Raw genomic sequence first — 14,530 nt, 5'->3', positions numbered from 1 at the left:
GGTATAACCATTAAACATGGGAATGGTGTGGAAATTTTTGTAGTTGTTAAGGCATGCTAAGTGTAGTGTTGGAAAAATACAAACACAATACAAAGAGAGCAGTTTTATTGGTGGTTGAATATACAGGATATTAAAGGTGTAACAGGAAAAAAAATTCCCAGGAGTCAGTAAACGTCAACATCTCAAGACGCCACGCAATACACACTGAAGAAAGCCTTTTTAGCTTCCTTTCTCCCGTAAGCGAATAACAACGTTCTGTAAAAAAAAAAAAAACACATGCGCGCACACACACTTACACACACTTACACACACGCGCACTCACACTCACAGTTGCACACTCACACACTCTCTGATGCCCAGAGATCACAGCATATTCAGTCCTTGTGTTTTTTGCCTCATAATGTTAGTTATTTTAGTGCACGACTCATTTGGTTTGAAAATATATTTCCTCATAACTGCCCTCTACATGATAGGAGATTATACATCACAACTGTACATGTACATTTATACAGAACATAATATAATACACATCCCAAAAGAATCAAAATCATCCACATGCACGGCGGCGACAAACTGAGCCCCGCCCCTCTCTGTGACATCATAGTCATGTTCGGGTCACTCTTTGACGATAATCAAAAGACAAAAAAAATGATAAATTAACTTTGAAAAAAGAACAAAAAGCCTATTTTTGGGACCATTAGGGTAGTTTTTTGCATTTTGACACTATTTTCATGAATATCAAGCCTTTTCCCGTAAGCCTCATTCATGAAGCATGAGCAGAACAAATGATTTTTTTGTTCTGATGTGTTTATAAAACATTTCTTAAGTATTGAACTGAATGCAACTACTTATGTAATGAATAAACTTGCATAAACTTCTGAAAAAATTGCATAAAAGGCTTTACGAACAACTTGCATTTTTTTTAATTTGTTCTGCGTGTGTTTGATGAATGTGACTTATTTTCCCTTTAAATTAAATTACCATAAGTACAAATACTACCATTTTGTTTGTACCTTATAAATGCACTTTACATTTTTTTTTACATTTTTTTTCTTGGGGGGGGGGGGGCATTTCGCATTGTGCAAGCGATTGAAAATTGGTAAGAGGAAGAAATGTACATGAAAAGAAACTGTCATGAAAATAATGTCAATGCATATTGTACATTGTTTTTTGTTTTAAGGTGAAAACGCACACGTTCTCGATGGGCTGTCAGCGTAAACGGTTATAATAAACTTGCACATGGTCACACACAAAACAATATAGCAAGATGATGTGAAAAATGAGTCCAAACGTCCAGTTCGTTCTTTAATTTTCAAATTAATATATTCCACTTATACATTACTCGCCGTGTCTGTCAAAACATTAATTTAAACAGATCAGTGAATATTCCTTATATACGGTTATAAGATTGCACACGTCTGCCCGTTTCCCAATCATGTGGTCTGAACGGTGACCCAGTGGGCGAATCATCAGGTGACCGACCTTTGGAAGGCCAAACGTTACGTCCGAATGGGACAAACAAACATGAACTCACTCCATCAGGCACAGTGTATTAATATCAAATGAACCAAGCCCTCTTAGAGTGTGTCTTTCTGTACACCCACACATAAACATAAAAAAGTTGCTTTATATCACAGCGTTCGGGTCCTCTTGAGCGTGCGTATCTGTATATTTGTATGTTGATACTGAATTAGGATTCCCCTCGTGAGTTTTAGAGTCAACAATCGGGGAAAATACTGCCAATGTCTGCCAATGTTTATCGGTGCAAACTGGAGCTTGCGTGTCTCGGTTCAGCCCAGAACTGTAGCGTGGGTTCCCAAGGTTCTGTAGGAGGTTCAGGTCTCACCGTATATATTGTCTCTGAGGCTCTAGGTCTTCTCCTCGCGCTCTGTCCTGCGCCGCGAGATGTTTCGTGGTTTGATCTTGAGCGAGAGTTCCCACAACGCCTCCTCCGCCAGGTGATCGCTGAAGTCGTTGAAGAACGAGACGATGTCTTCGTTACGCTTCAGTTCGTAGTGTCTACAAAGACAATTGAGATAAAAATGAATAATAGAACTAATTTTTTAATCAGTAATTGGTGAAATCGGCTACTGATATATGAAATGTGTACTACAATAATATAGCATTAATATAAACCGTATAAAATTTTTACAAATTAAAAACAGTTTCAACTTTTTATGTCATAATTATAACTTTAATGTCATAATTTATTTCCTAATTTTATTAAGTTATATCATAATTATGACTGTCATAATAGTTTTTTCTCATAATTTTGTCATAATTGACTTGGTTATAATCATGACAAGTTGAAATTATGATACTTCTTATGTCAAAATGATGTTTTTTGTCATAATTTCGACTTTGCCACATATGACAGTCATCAAATGTTTTTTATTAGTTGTCAATGTGCAGACTAAGCATCTTATAATTTCAACTTTTTATATCGTAATTATGATTTGGCAATTTTTATGTCATAATCATGACTGTCATAATTGTTTTTTGTCATAATTTTTAATCTCATAATGACAGTTATTATCATGGCAAGTCGAATGATGATTAAAAAAACAATTATGACAAGTCAAAATTATGAGATATTTATGTCTGTTTTTGTTGTTGTAATTTCGACTGCCAATTATGACTGTCAAATTTCAGCTTATCTCAATGACTTAGTATCTTATAAGTTATATCATAATTATGACTGTCATAATTGTTTTTTGTCATAATTTTGTCATAATTGACTTGGTTATAATCATGGCAAGTTGAAATTATGATACTTTTTATGTCAAAATTATGTTTTTTGTCAAAATTCCGACTTTGCCACATGACAGTAATCAATTGTTTTTTATTAGTCGTCAATGTGCAGACTAAGCATCTTATAATTTCAACTTTTTATATCATAATTATGACTGCCAATTGATTTGGCAATTTTTAGGTCATAATCATGACTGTCATAATTGTTTTTTGTCATAATTTTTAATCTCATAATGACAGTTATTATCATGGCAAGTCGAATGATGATTAAAAAAACAATTATGACAAGTCAAAATTATGAGATATTTATGTCTGTTTTTGTTGTTGTAATTTCGACTGCCAATTATGACTGTCAAATTTCAGCTTATCTCAATGACTTAGTATCTTATAAGTTATATCATAATTATGACTGTCATAATTGTTTTTTGTCATAATTTTGTCATAATTGACTTGGTTATAATCATGGCAAGTTGAAATTATGATACTTTTTATGTCAAAATTATGTTTTTTGTCAAAATTCCGACTTTGCCACATGACAGTAATCAATTGTTTTTTATTAGTCGTCAATGTGCAGACTAAGCATCTTATAATTTCAACTTTTTATATCATAATTATGACTGCCAATTGATTTGGCAATTTTTAGGTCATAATCATGACTGTCATAATTGTTTTTTGTCATAATTTTTAATCTCATAATGACAGTTATTATCATGGCAAGTCGAATGATGATTAAAAAAACAATTATGACAAGCCAAAATTATGAGATACTTATGTCTGTTTTTGTTGTTGTAATTTCGACTGCCAATTATGACTGTCAAATTTCAGCTTATCTCAATGACTTAGTATCTTATCAAACACAAAAGATGATGTTTTGAAGAATGTTGGTAACCAGACAGTTCACGGAAACCCACTGACTTCTATTGTATTTTCTTCCTACTATTGAAGTCAATGGGGTCTGTCTGGTTTCCAACATTCTTCAAAACATCTTCTTTTGTGTTCAGAAGAAGAAACTCATTCAGGTTTGGGACAAATTGAGGGTGAGTTAATTATTTTTGGCACAAATGGGCTTCCATACAAATGTGACCAAATGAGCGATGTTTGATTTGACCACAGCCTTTAATGGCTCATTGCTTTATTGTAAGTCTGAGTGAAGTCTAGGCCAGACAGTGTGGATCAGGTGTAATCAGACGTCAGCTCTCGGGCCAGCGCTTTACTCACACTTGCTGGAAGCGTCTCATGCTGTCCAGAATGTTGAACTGCTGCCAGCGCTTGGAGAAATTCACTTTACCCTCAATAAAATCCGGGTTTCCGAGGTGAACAAACGTCAGGTCCTGTAGGATCAAACCCCTGTCAGGGAACAAAAAAAACATTATAAGCAAAACTACTACACCCAGATTAATAGAGTTTTGCATATTTTTGCATTATAATATATATATTTTTTTAATTTGCTTGAAATATCATTTTAGTTTCAGCAATGAAATTATCTAATAATAATAATGCATTTTTGTTGAATTCAGCAGATGCATAGAAAATTGCTAACTACAAACCAAAACTAAAACTATAAAAAATATTTTTGGTAATTGAAATCAAGTTTCAAGAACAAATATTAAATAGAAAACATATACTTAGACAAACAAAAATCAGAAATGTTCCCTCAGAAACTAAAAGAAATAAATAGGTTAAAATAAAATTAACTGAATAACAAATTAACTGAAATAAAAATAGATGAAAGCTAAATAAGAAATATAAAAACTAATAAAATGGCAAAAGCACCAAACAAAAGTACTAAAAATTTAAATTGAAAACTGAAAATATAAGAATAAAAGCCAATTCAACATATTAATTAATACATTCTATAATAGTGTATATAAAAATACTACATTTTTTACTATGCAGGTCAAAATTTTATGTCATGAACCTCAAAAACTGCTTTTCTAACTCTCAAAAGTTGTAAAACGGGCAGATTTGGCCAGACAATGCTTTGATAAGCGTTCTTGAGGCAGAGAGGGAAGACTTTAATGAGCATCAAATGATTAATTTGCTTTATTCCATTTCAGTTCATTTTCTAACTAAGTTTTGTTTCAAACACAAACTCACAGGTAGGGAATACATGGAGGCTCCACTTCGGCTAGAGCTGCTCTGTACGCTCGGAAAGATGACGAACTGTCAATCAAAGTGCAGTACTCCTCCAAGCCCTGGAAAAAGACAAATAAGAAAAACAAATCAAATAAAAAAATCTGCTTTTATTGAATGATTTTCTTCAGTTATGCTAACTTTAGCAGTGAGGAGGACGTGTAGACTTTAATCAGTTTGTGTGACTGACCTCAGATGTCTGTTTCTGCCATTCCAGGCGTCTGATTGGTGCAGAGTCCAGCGCCGAGAGAATCGCCAAATACGAGTTGAAGTTATTCAGTTTCCGCAAGTGCTACGGACCAGATGAAAACATTAAATCACTCAGAAAGTAGAGGAAGTGCTCATGCATGTGTGTGTTACTCTAGTCAACTGTGGTTTACCTTCATGATTTTGATGAATTTGAGCAGCAGTTTCTCCCTGTCCTGAGCTTTCTCCTGCTGGATGATTATAGAGCGCACCCTAGTGGACAGGAGGAATTACACTTGAGTACACAAATACTGAGTGAGTATGGGGAATATGTAGATATACAGGGTTATAGTGTTGCAGGCAGTCCTCCATAGCCAGATTTAAAACGATCTTCATACATGTGTGGTCCACACCACAGCTAATTCAGGCTAGATACAGGAAAACTAACATCTGAACAACATGTCGAATTTACAATCACAGTTTTTGCATTACGTTTAAAGGGCTAAAATTTGTTGATGATATATTTAAACCGTACTTTTTTTAGAAGTGCTCCTTGGATAAGCCTGGGAACTGTTACACAACTTTCCTTTGTGTGTAAACCCAGCCATTTAGAGTCGAGAATGCTGTTTTGGGAAATTATTCACAATTTTTGGGCCCTGTGAAATCAGTTTTAATTTTTTCCCCCCAAATTCCATTTTATTTTCTTAAATTCCATTTACTGTTCAAATGAAAACAAGAAAGTAAAAGTGTGCAGAGCAGACTTCATATTATTCAAAATACTGATTAATACTATAATAGTATATTAAAAATATTTTTTTTCAAAAGAAAATTCCATTTACTGTTAAAATTAGAGATAAAGAGAAATAATTAAATTGACAAAAGCACAAAACAAATGACTAAAACTAAAATTAAAATAAAAACTGAAAATATGAAAATAAAAGCTTATTCCAAATACTATAATAGCATATAAAGTTGTTTTTTTTATTCAGTTTACTGTTAGAATCAAAACATGGACGTAAAAGTGTGCAGACTTCATATTTGATAAATAAATTAGATAAATAGAAATATAAAAAAACAATAAAAATGACAAAAGCACAAAACAAAATTACTATAACTAAAATGAAAATAAAAAACGAAAAAAAATTATATAAAAGCAAAAAAAAAAAAAAATCAGTTTATTGTTAAAATGAAAACTTTTAAGTAAAAGTGTGCAGACCTTATTTTTAATCACCAGTCTTTTGTGCTTTAGTATTCACAAACAGTAGTAGATATTGTGATTTGAGTAAGTGTCCAGCCCTACTTTTGATTTATTTATCCAAAATGTCCAAATTCTTTGACATTCCATGTAATACTGTAAATTCCATTATTAAGACTGGATTCTACAATTCTGCCAGTGTGATTTTACCATAGCAGAAACCACAGGGCCCTTGATGCACATATAGGGAACATATGTTACACTGAGGGTGTAGCGGGTATCAGTAAATACGTACCAGTAGCTCATGTTGTTAAAGTGCTCTGTAAACTGGGTCAGATTTGGACTTTTCTCTTCGTTCTGTTCCTTTGCCCAAAGCAGCACCTCGGGAATCTGAAGACAGAGATGACGACAGGTTATTGTGCATCACTTTTTACATTTTCACACCCACAAATCAAAAAATAAATAAATCCATCATCACATCACATAAAACCGTCTGTGTTTGTCACCTCGATCTTGTAGAAGAGTTCTGCGTCCAGCAACGTCAGCTGATCGGCGATCTCATGACTGCGGAAATCATGCAGCGTCCCGGGCCTTCGCAGAAAGAGCCAATTAAACACAAAACAAACGTGCAAAGATGAGATATACCTAATGACCCCTGAACTTTGACCTTTACCTGGCAGAGACGCCCCGCGCGGCGAGAGGCTTGAGCGTGTGCACGTGCCGCAGGAGCCTCTTCTGTTCCACTTTATCTAGGATATTCTTTCGCAGGACCCTCGCCAGACTCAGTTCCCCGTTACAGACCAGCCGAAACACCAGATCCATCAACTGCCGCAGGATGTCCTCGGTCAGCTCCACCAGACTGACACACACATCACATGATGGAGAGGACAATCAGTCACACATTCAAAACCATCCAAAAGTTTGGGGTCATTTGGAAAGTAATTAATACCTTTATTCAGCATAAATGCAGTTCTTTTGAACTTTCTATTCATGGTTTCCACAAAAATATGAAGCAGCACAACTGTTTTCAACATTGATAATGATCAGAAATGTTTCTTGATCATCAAATCATCATATTAGAGTGATTTCTGAAGGATCATGTGACACTGAAGACTGGAGTAATGATGCTGAAAATACAGCTTTGATCACGGAAATAAATTACATCTTAATATATATACACATAGAAAACAGTTATTGTAAATTGTAATAATATTTCACAATATTACCGTTTTTACTGTATTTTTGATCAAATAAATGCAGCCTTGATGAGCAGAAGAGACTTCTTTTAAAAGAGTGCTAAATATATTCAATAGTGTATGCACTAAATAGCTCTTCAATTAGAAAAAGCCTTATTTCAATATTATTTCGCTACAAACAAAAGACACAAGAACAAACATCTGGGAACATTACTGAGTAATGTCTCAATTAATTAATCCATTAATCATTTGATCAAGTTCCTTGAATAAATCGTCTGAACGAACCGATATGCTAAGAAAAGTTTCTTCTCATCATCAACGCTGAAAACAGTTGTGCTGCTTCATGTTTCTGTTCGATTCTGAACATCCCAAAACTGTGTTTGTGGCACATATAATATCAAATTAAAAACATATATTCCTCTTAAATAGCTTCAACATAGTTAATATATGAAGAGTTCAGATGCAAAAGCCTCTAAGTGCCATCTGAAATTTTCTTCTAGAATGATCATTTTTATCAAGCTTGTATATTTAAGTTCAGTAATTTCACTTATATGACAATTAATAGGTAATTTTCATTGTCATTTAAGTGAAATTTTTTAACTTAAATATACAAGCTTGTTAAAAATTATCATTCTAGAAGAAAATTTCAGATGGCACTTAGAGGCTTACCCTTTAGCTAACCTCTAAGTAGTTTTTATCCATGTGTAAAACAATGCATTTACTCACCAGAGTTCATCCACGACTCTCACCAGCACGAAGAATGTGTTTTTACTGACACGCTTCTTGAAGGTGTCTGGACTGTGACAGAAGCGTGTGTATGTGCAGCGGAGTTAAGAAACACACACACACATGTAGACTGACTGCTACTAACAGATCATGCGATTGAAAGGATATCTGTAGTGAAGTTTTTTAATGAGGTCTTCAGGTGTTATGAAGGTTCTGTAGGTGGTGAGAAAAGCCTCACAGTACAACACCAAATCTACAACAAACAGAGGAAAACAATTAAAATACACAGCAAACCTCCATCACACACAGTTACTATAGGAATAAATCAATCTAACACACATGCTAAATGCACACTATAACGAAGAACATCACATATACACACAAATGCATAGTACTGAACATTCTTCATATGAAGAAATGATGTGAATTACCTTTACGGTCTGTTTCTGTAGCGTGAACTAACAGTATATCACCAGAACCGGCTCTCACATCAGGACCATCATCATTCTATCAGAGAGAGAGAGAGTTATTACTGCAGCTCAGCTCGTGGCACTGCACCAGTGTGTGTGTGTGTGTGTGTGTGTGTGTGTGTGTGTGTTTTAGACTTCAACCATCAACCACTACAGAATTACTCTCGAAACACTAGAGGCAATACACTCCAGTTCTGACCGTGTCAAAAACACATCAAATACATGCATGCTAAAGATTTCCAGCTAGTTTAATGTCTCTCATATCACTCTGATTCCTCTTTCTTTACCTAATATAAAACATATTTTTAACTTAAATCAATATTTCATGTCTACATATTTATATATTTGATAAGTGTGTGTGTTCAGATGATCACAGAAGTGCCTGGATTAAAAAAAGTTTATAATTCAGATATAAACACTGATGTCTACAGTAGCGATCAAAATAGAGTAAATCAGCTTTTGAAAGTAACTTGGAAAGATAACGATTGTGTCAATGCCATCATTACACCAGTAGGTGGCGACAAGTGACTGTTAAAAAAATGTATTCGCATTAAATTATTCAATCAAGAGATTCGATCAAAAACGCTGATTTATCCAGTAATGAAGCAAGTGAAGTCTTTATGAGTGATTCATTGAATCATTCATTCAAACTTTTTTTTCAATTAAATTAAAATGGATGATAACATTAATATTCATATTAAATATACTGCAGCAATTAACATTTTGTCAGAACCTCTAGTAAATGACATGCTATTTTGTTTATTTGTTAATTCAGAATCGTGATCTCTATTTTAATCAACAAAAGAAAACTTTCTCAATTTATCCAGAATTGTGCAGCAATAGTTTGTAAATTATGTTTATCTGATTTTCTATTTTCATACTATTTGTACTTCTACAGTTTTATTATCTGTTAAGTAACTACTAATTTAATGCTAAACTATTTTTCAGAGTTCCCACCCTTTTTCCATGCTTTTCCATGACTTATCACTCATTAATGGATAAAGAGTTTTAAAATTTTAATCTTTATAAAAACTTTATTATTATTTTATTACTCATTTTGACCCAGGAGCAGGGTTATTATGGTTAACTAAAACCATAAATAAGTACTTGAAATAAAATAAATATTAACAGAAATAAAATGATATATAAAATTTTTCTTTTTTAAGGCAACATTTTCTCATTTTCATTTAGTTAAAATTGAAGTACCAAATTAACTAAAACAAAACAAACTTAAACGTAATAAAAACTATATAGACAAAAAAACAAATTATATATAAAAATGAGAAAATAAATGAAAAAAAATAAATGCACAAATGCAAAAGTAAATAGCAGAAATGCATCAATCAATCAATCAATCAATCAATCAATCAATCCTAATATTTCCAGGTTTACATTGTTCCTGGCTTTTGGTTTAAGATGTGTAATAAAGGTTTTGTACAGTTTATGAACGCATTATGAAACTTTACGAAAGAGCATTATTACCTCTGCTTTGAGCGTGATGCGGTCCATAATGTCATTATGATCAATGAGGGATAATTCATCAACATCATCTATCTGACCATGACTGGGTTCTTTCGGCCTGTGAGCGAGAGAAAACATTACACACATATTCACACATCTCTGACCTGCCCGAAGCACCACACACACAAGCACAAAGACTTGATTTCATACCTGTCCTTAGACAATGCTTCCTTGCTATTGGACGTGGGTATGTGAGGGGTGTGGTCTTGAAGCACATCATCACATGAAGAGGTGTCCTGAAGAATTAAAAAATATAATTACACTCCAAACACACACACACACACGGTCACCTTAACACAATGACACACATGGGCACTTACAGTGCGGTGTGTGTTGTCTCCGTTAGCCTGAGTGGACGAGTACAGGTTCACATACTCTCCCTCGCCACCTTCATCAACACTTTCACTCTATAGCAATAACAACAGGGACAAACGTCACAACTGGGACAGGCAGGAATCCAATATTCACCTTCATACACACACACATTGTTTAAGCTCCACATGGTTTGCCTCACGACATACAGTAAACCGGTGCAAAATACCACTAAACGCACAAAAAGAGTTTACATTTTCTGAGGAAATTAGGAAGGATGGTTGCTAGAGAGCTTTGGGTGTTTGCTTATGATATTCAGGTCTCTAGATACGACTCAGGACCAGGATTATTATTATTATTATTAACTTATTCTAAAATTTTATTTTAAAATTGTACCCGTTTACATTAACTTAAAACTGTAAAACATTTTTGGCCGTTCATTTACACGACAACTGCGTTTTGGGTGCCTGAAAACACAAACTTTTGAAAACAGGTTTTTTTTATAAAACAATACCGTTCTCGTTTCCGTGTAAACTACAAAAACAAGAATTTGTGAAAACGGTGACATCATGCACATGAGTATTACGTCTATAGGCACGTAGTGTTTCTTTAAAAAGTGACATCGCATCTGTATGCGAAAAAACGCCACGTTTTGGTACACTGTGGTCGTGTAAACGTTCCCTAAAACTAAACGCATAAAAAAAGGCTTTTACATTACTTTAAATTAAATAAACATTAGCTGAAAAAAAAAAAAAAACTTATTTCATTGCAGTTAGTGGCAAAGGCAATATTTCTCTAAGTACTAAATTAACTAAAACTTCCGGACCCCTTAAGAGACATAGTGATGGAAAAAAATATGAGAATGGAGGAAAAAACATTTGTTTTCTCAGGGGAACGCAAAACTTTTGCGCAAGAACCCAAGAGCATTGAAACATCATTTTTCCTCCCATCTCATATTTTTTCCATCATCATGTCCCTTAAGTTTAGGAAAACCAAAACTAAAAACTATATAGAGATTTTTATTTATTCAAAACTAGCAAAAATGAAGAAAAACAACAACAAAATGACTAAAATAAAATGAAAACAGAAAAATAGAATCTAATCCAAAATATTAACAGAAACAATAATAGTATATTAATATCCAAAATAGCACTGCCCAGGACCCCATTTTATTGTCCCAAATGTGAAAATTTTCCAATCTGTTTCAAAAAGCAATAGCACACCTATCTTTTTCACTCAGAAAACTCAAGACTTTTCACTGAAAACCAAAGTTATAAGACACAGAAATGACATTTAGAATATGTTTACCACTAGATGGCATCGATGCACACACATTTACAATATTTTCTTAATATAACATTCTTGCATAATGCTTTATTTGGTTGTTTTTTACAACAACAAAACACTCACAAGGAAGTGCATATAATACTCCAATCCATATTATATTTTCAGGAAAAGCTGAGATAAAGTATCATTTTTCATGTGTGTTTATAAAATATCTATGCTTTTCAGACAAAACTGCACCTCCTTTTGGGGGACGTCTTAAGCAGAAGAAATAGTGGTAACACTTTACATAAAGCCTTCATGTATTACGCATCGTAAATGTATTCATAATGCATGCTATAATGCATTTATATCTTTTTATAAATAATCGCAACCCAAATTAAAATGCATAATAAATATTCGTCGATTCTTTGTTAAATCTGAAACTGGTAATGTGTTTTGAAGAATTAAACTTTATAAAGCTGTGCAAATGGTGGTTACAATTATTCACAAGATCATACAAATGTATTATAATGTGCATAAGTCATTATTAATGCCTTTTTTATTATACATAAAGGCTTTAAGTAAAGTGTTACCAAAATAGTTAATAAATAAATGTTTTATTTTTAGTTAGAAATGCAAAGACATGGTTATTAAGGACTAGTTATTATTATTTGCTTTATTTAAAAACAATAGAAGCCCATATTCTGATAATTACTGAAATGTGTGTGTTCTTGAGTGTGTGTGTGTGTGTTCTTGAGTGTGTTTACCGCGGAGGTAAGAAGCGAGTCAGAAAGAGAAGACTCAGAAGGAAGACAGACGGCCAGAGAGACCAGAGAGCTGGTCAAGGACCCGTTAGAGACACCACCACCATCTAGAGCTCTGCCGGCATTGGTCGAGCCGACCGGGTCAGAACTCTGCGACTGGTGCAAACAGAAGAAAAGAGAAGAAATGGGAGAGGAAAGATGGAATCAGAGGAAGTATTTGGAATAAATCTGAAAAGAAGGGAAAAGACAGGAGAACGGAGAAGGAAATATGTTCTATTCAGTGTAAAATAGCAGGACAGCGAGTTTAAATTAGTAAACACCCACTAAAGAGAGAACAAACTCTATCAGGCAATACAACACAACGCTGGACAAGTCAAATCCTGGCGGAACTTCCGGATGTTGCTTAGAGGGATTAAAACACCTGCAGGGACTCGTCTGGAACACCAGCAACAACATTCCAATTCATCCCATCACACACACACACTCACAGCTCAACAAACATGGTCCAACATGTTTCCCGGAGAGATCGGGAAGAGCTTCCCCCATTCTATTCCATCTGTGATATTCTGGAATGTAAGCATTCCACAGAGACTCAGAGGAGGGAGTGAGGAAAAGAGATAGAAAGAGGGGGAAAAATACATATGGAGCCTCACAATCTTGCCTCACACACACACTTTACTGAACAAAATGGTTCAGTCTTTCCTTAGGCACACACTCACTCACACACACACATAAACATCATATTGCTTCTTCTCTGACCTCTAAGGTCAGGGGTCAAGAGCACAGAACATTCCAGCACAATTCCCAGATTCCGTTACCATGACAAACTAGTTTAAAAAACCCATCACTAGGGAGAAACACTCCAAATAACAGCTTGCTGATCTCGGTAACAACCTGTGTAGTATTTATTAAGATTTTGAGTTAGCTTTTATTTTAATATTTTCAGTTTTCATTTTAATTTAAAGTTTTAGTTATTTTGTTATGTGCTTAAGTCATATTAGATTTTTATTTCAATTTTAATTATCTTAAAGGGGTGGTATAATGCCCTTTTCACAAGATGTAAAATAAGTCTCTGATGCCCTCAGAGTGTGTATGTGAAGTTTTAGCTCATAATACCCCACAGATATTTTTATAAAGCATGTTAAAATTGTCACTTTGAGGATGAGCAAAAACGCACCGTTTTTGTGTCTGTCTCTTTAAATGCAAATGAGCTGCTGCTCCCGGCACAATGGGCGGAGCTTCAACAGCTTGCACTCACACAGACATGCACTGAAAATTCCTAAAACTTTCAGCCTTTTATGTTCAAACCGGAGTCAAACAATGATGGAGAGACTCAAGAAGAAGTGACAACATGTAGAAGCAACAGGACGTTTCTGAATTGTTAGTTGATGAATTTATGAAGCTTATGTGGAGTTATCTTCTAGTCATTGATTAGCATATTCAGTCTTGATAATCTATAAATCGTGTTCTGGGGGCGGGGTTTATGTAAATTTTAGAGTTGGTGATGTCACTAACTCGGGAGGAATGTCGTGTCTCTACCAGCCGTTTGTTGTAGTCCTTAAAAAGCGATTTCTTTAAAAGCAAATATCTCCCTTTGCTTTGAACTTTGAGTGTTGTAACTTTGCAGATGTTTTTTTTTGCTCAAACAGCAACATTACACACTAACTAAAGTTAGAAAAGTGAAATCATAATCAACCACCCCTTTAAATTTCTATTTATTTCAGATTTAGTCACTTAAGTACTTTAACTTCAACTTATATAAGTATAATTTCTTCTTATATTTATCATTTATTTGAGCTTTATTTCAATGAAAAATGACTTTTAATAGTTTTAGTAAACAATAATAACAATAGCAATAACAGACTCTTTCAGCATCTTCATCGTATATTTTCATCATAGCATTTTTTTAAAGCTATTAATATACACTTTCAGTGAGGACAGAAACATTTGATGCTAGAAACATGTCATGTCTGGTCGTACATAACAGTAGAATCTGAAATTCTAGAAAAA

General features: G+C 34.1%; 1 protein-coding gene across 14 annotated transcripts in view; it reads right to left on the bottom strand.

Moving 5' to 3' along the window:
- Positions 1-89: 89 nt before the first annotated feature.
- The window catches only part of rapgef1b (Rap guanine nucleotide exchange factor (GEF) 1b), a 45,664-nt gene continuing 31,223 nt past the window's right edge, over positions 90-14,530 (bottom strand). For 8 of the 14 annotated variants that reach the window (XM_079898595.1, XM_079898594.1, XM_079898599.1 and 5 more), the window contains 15 exons: positions 12,524-12,676; positions 10,499-10,585; positions 10,329-10,414; positions 10,140-10,236; positions 8,619-8,694; positions 8,356-8,440; positions 8,188-8,280; positions 6,939-7,124; positions 6,772-6,856; positions 6,561-6,655; positions 5,265-5,343; positions 5,075-5,176; positions 4,849-4,946; positions 3,970-4,098; positions 90-2,019 (listed from right to left, as the gene is read on the bottom strand). In XM_079898595.1, coding sequence (XP_079754721.1) covers positions 1,869-2,019; positions 3,970-4,098; positions 4,849-4,946; positions 5,075-5,176; positions 5,265-5,343; positions 6,561-6,655; positions 6,772-6,856; positions 6,939-7,124; positions 8,188-8,280; positions 8,356-8,440; positions 8,619-8,694; positions 10,140-10,236; positions 10,329-10,414; positions 10,499-10,585; positions 12,524-12,676 — 1,602 coding nt within the window. In that variant the 3' untranslated portion in view covers positions 90-1,868. The remainder of the gene's footprint in view (positions 2,020-3,969; positions 4,099-4,848; positions 4,947-5,074; positions 5,177-5,264; positions 5,344-6,560; positions 6,656-6,771; positions 6,857-6,938; positions 7,125-8,187; positions 8,281-8,355; positions 8,441-8,618; positions 8,695-10,139; positions 10,237-10,328; positions 10,415-10,498; positions 10,586-12,523; positions 12,677-14,530) is intronic. The other 6 variants (XM_079898590.1, XM_079898591.1, XM_079898588.1 and 3 more) reach the window with 2 other exon arrangements.

The sequence above is a fragment of the Squalius cephalus genome, assembly GCF_949319135.1.
Source record: "Squalius cephalus genome assembly, chromosome: 17".
NCBI lineage: Eukaryota > Metazoa > Chordata > Actinopteri > Cypriniformes > Leuciscidae > Squalius > Squalius cephalus.
This window is presented reverse-complemented; position numbering and strand designations above follow the sequence as displayed.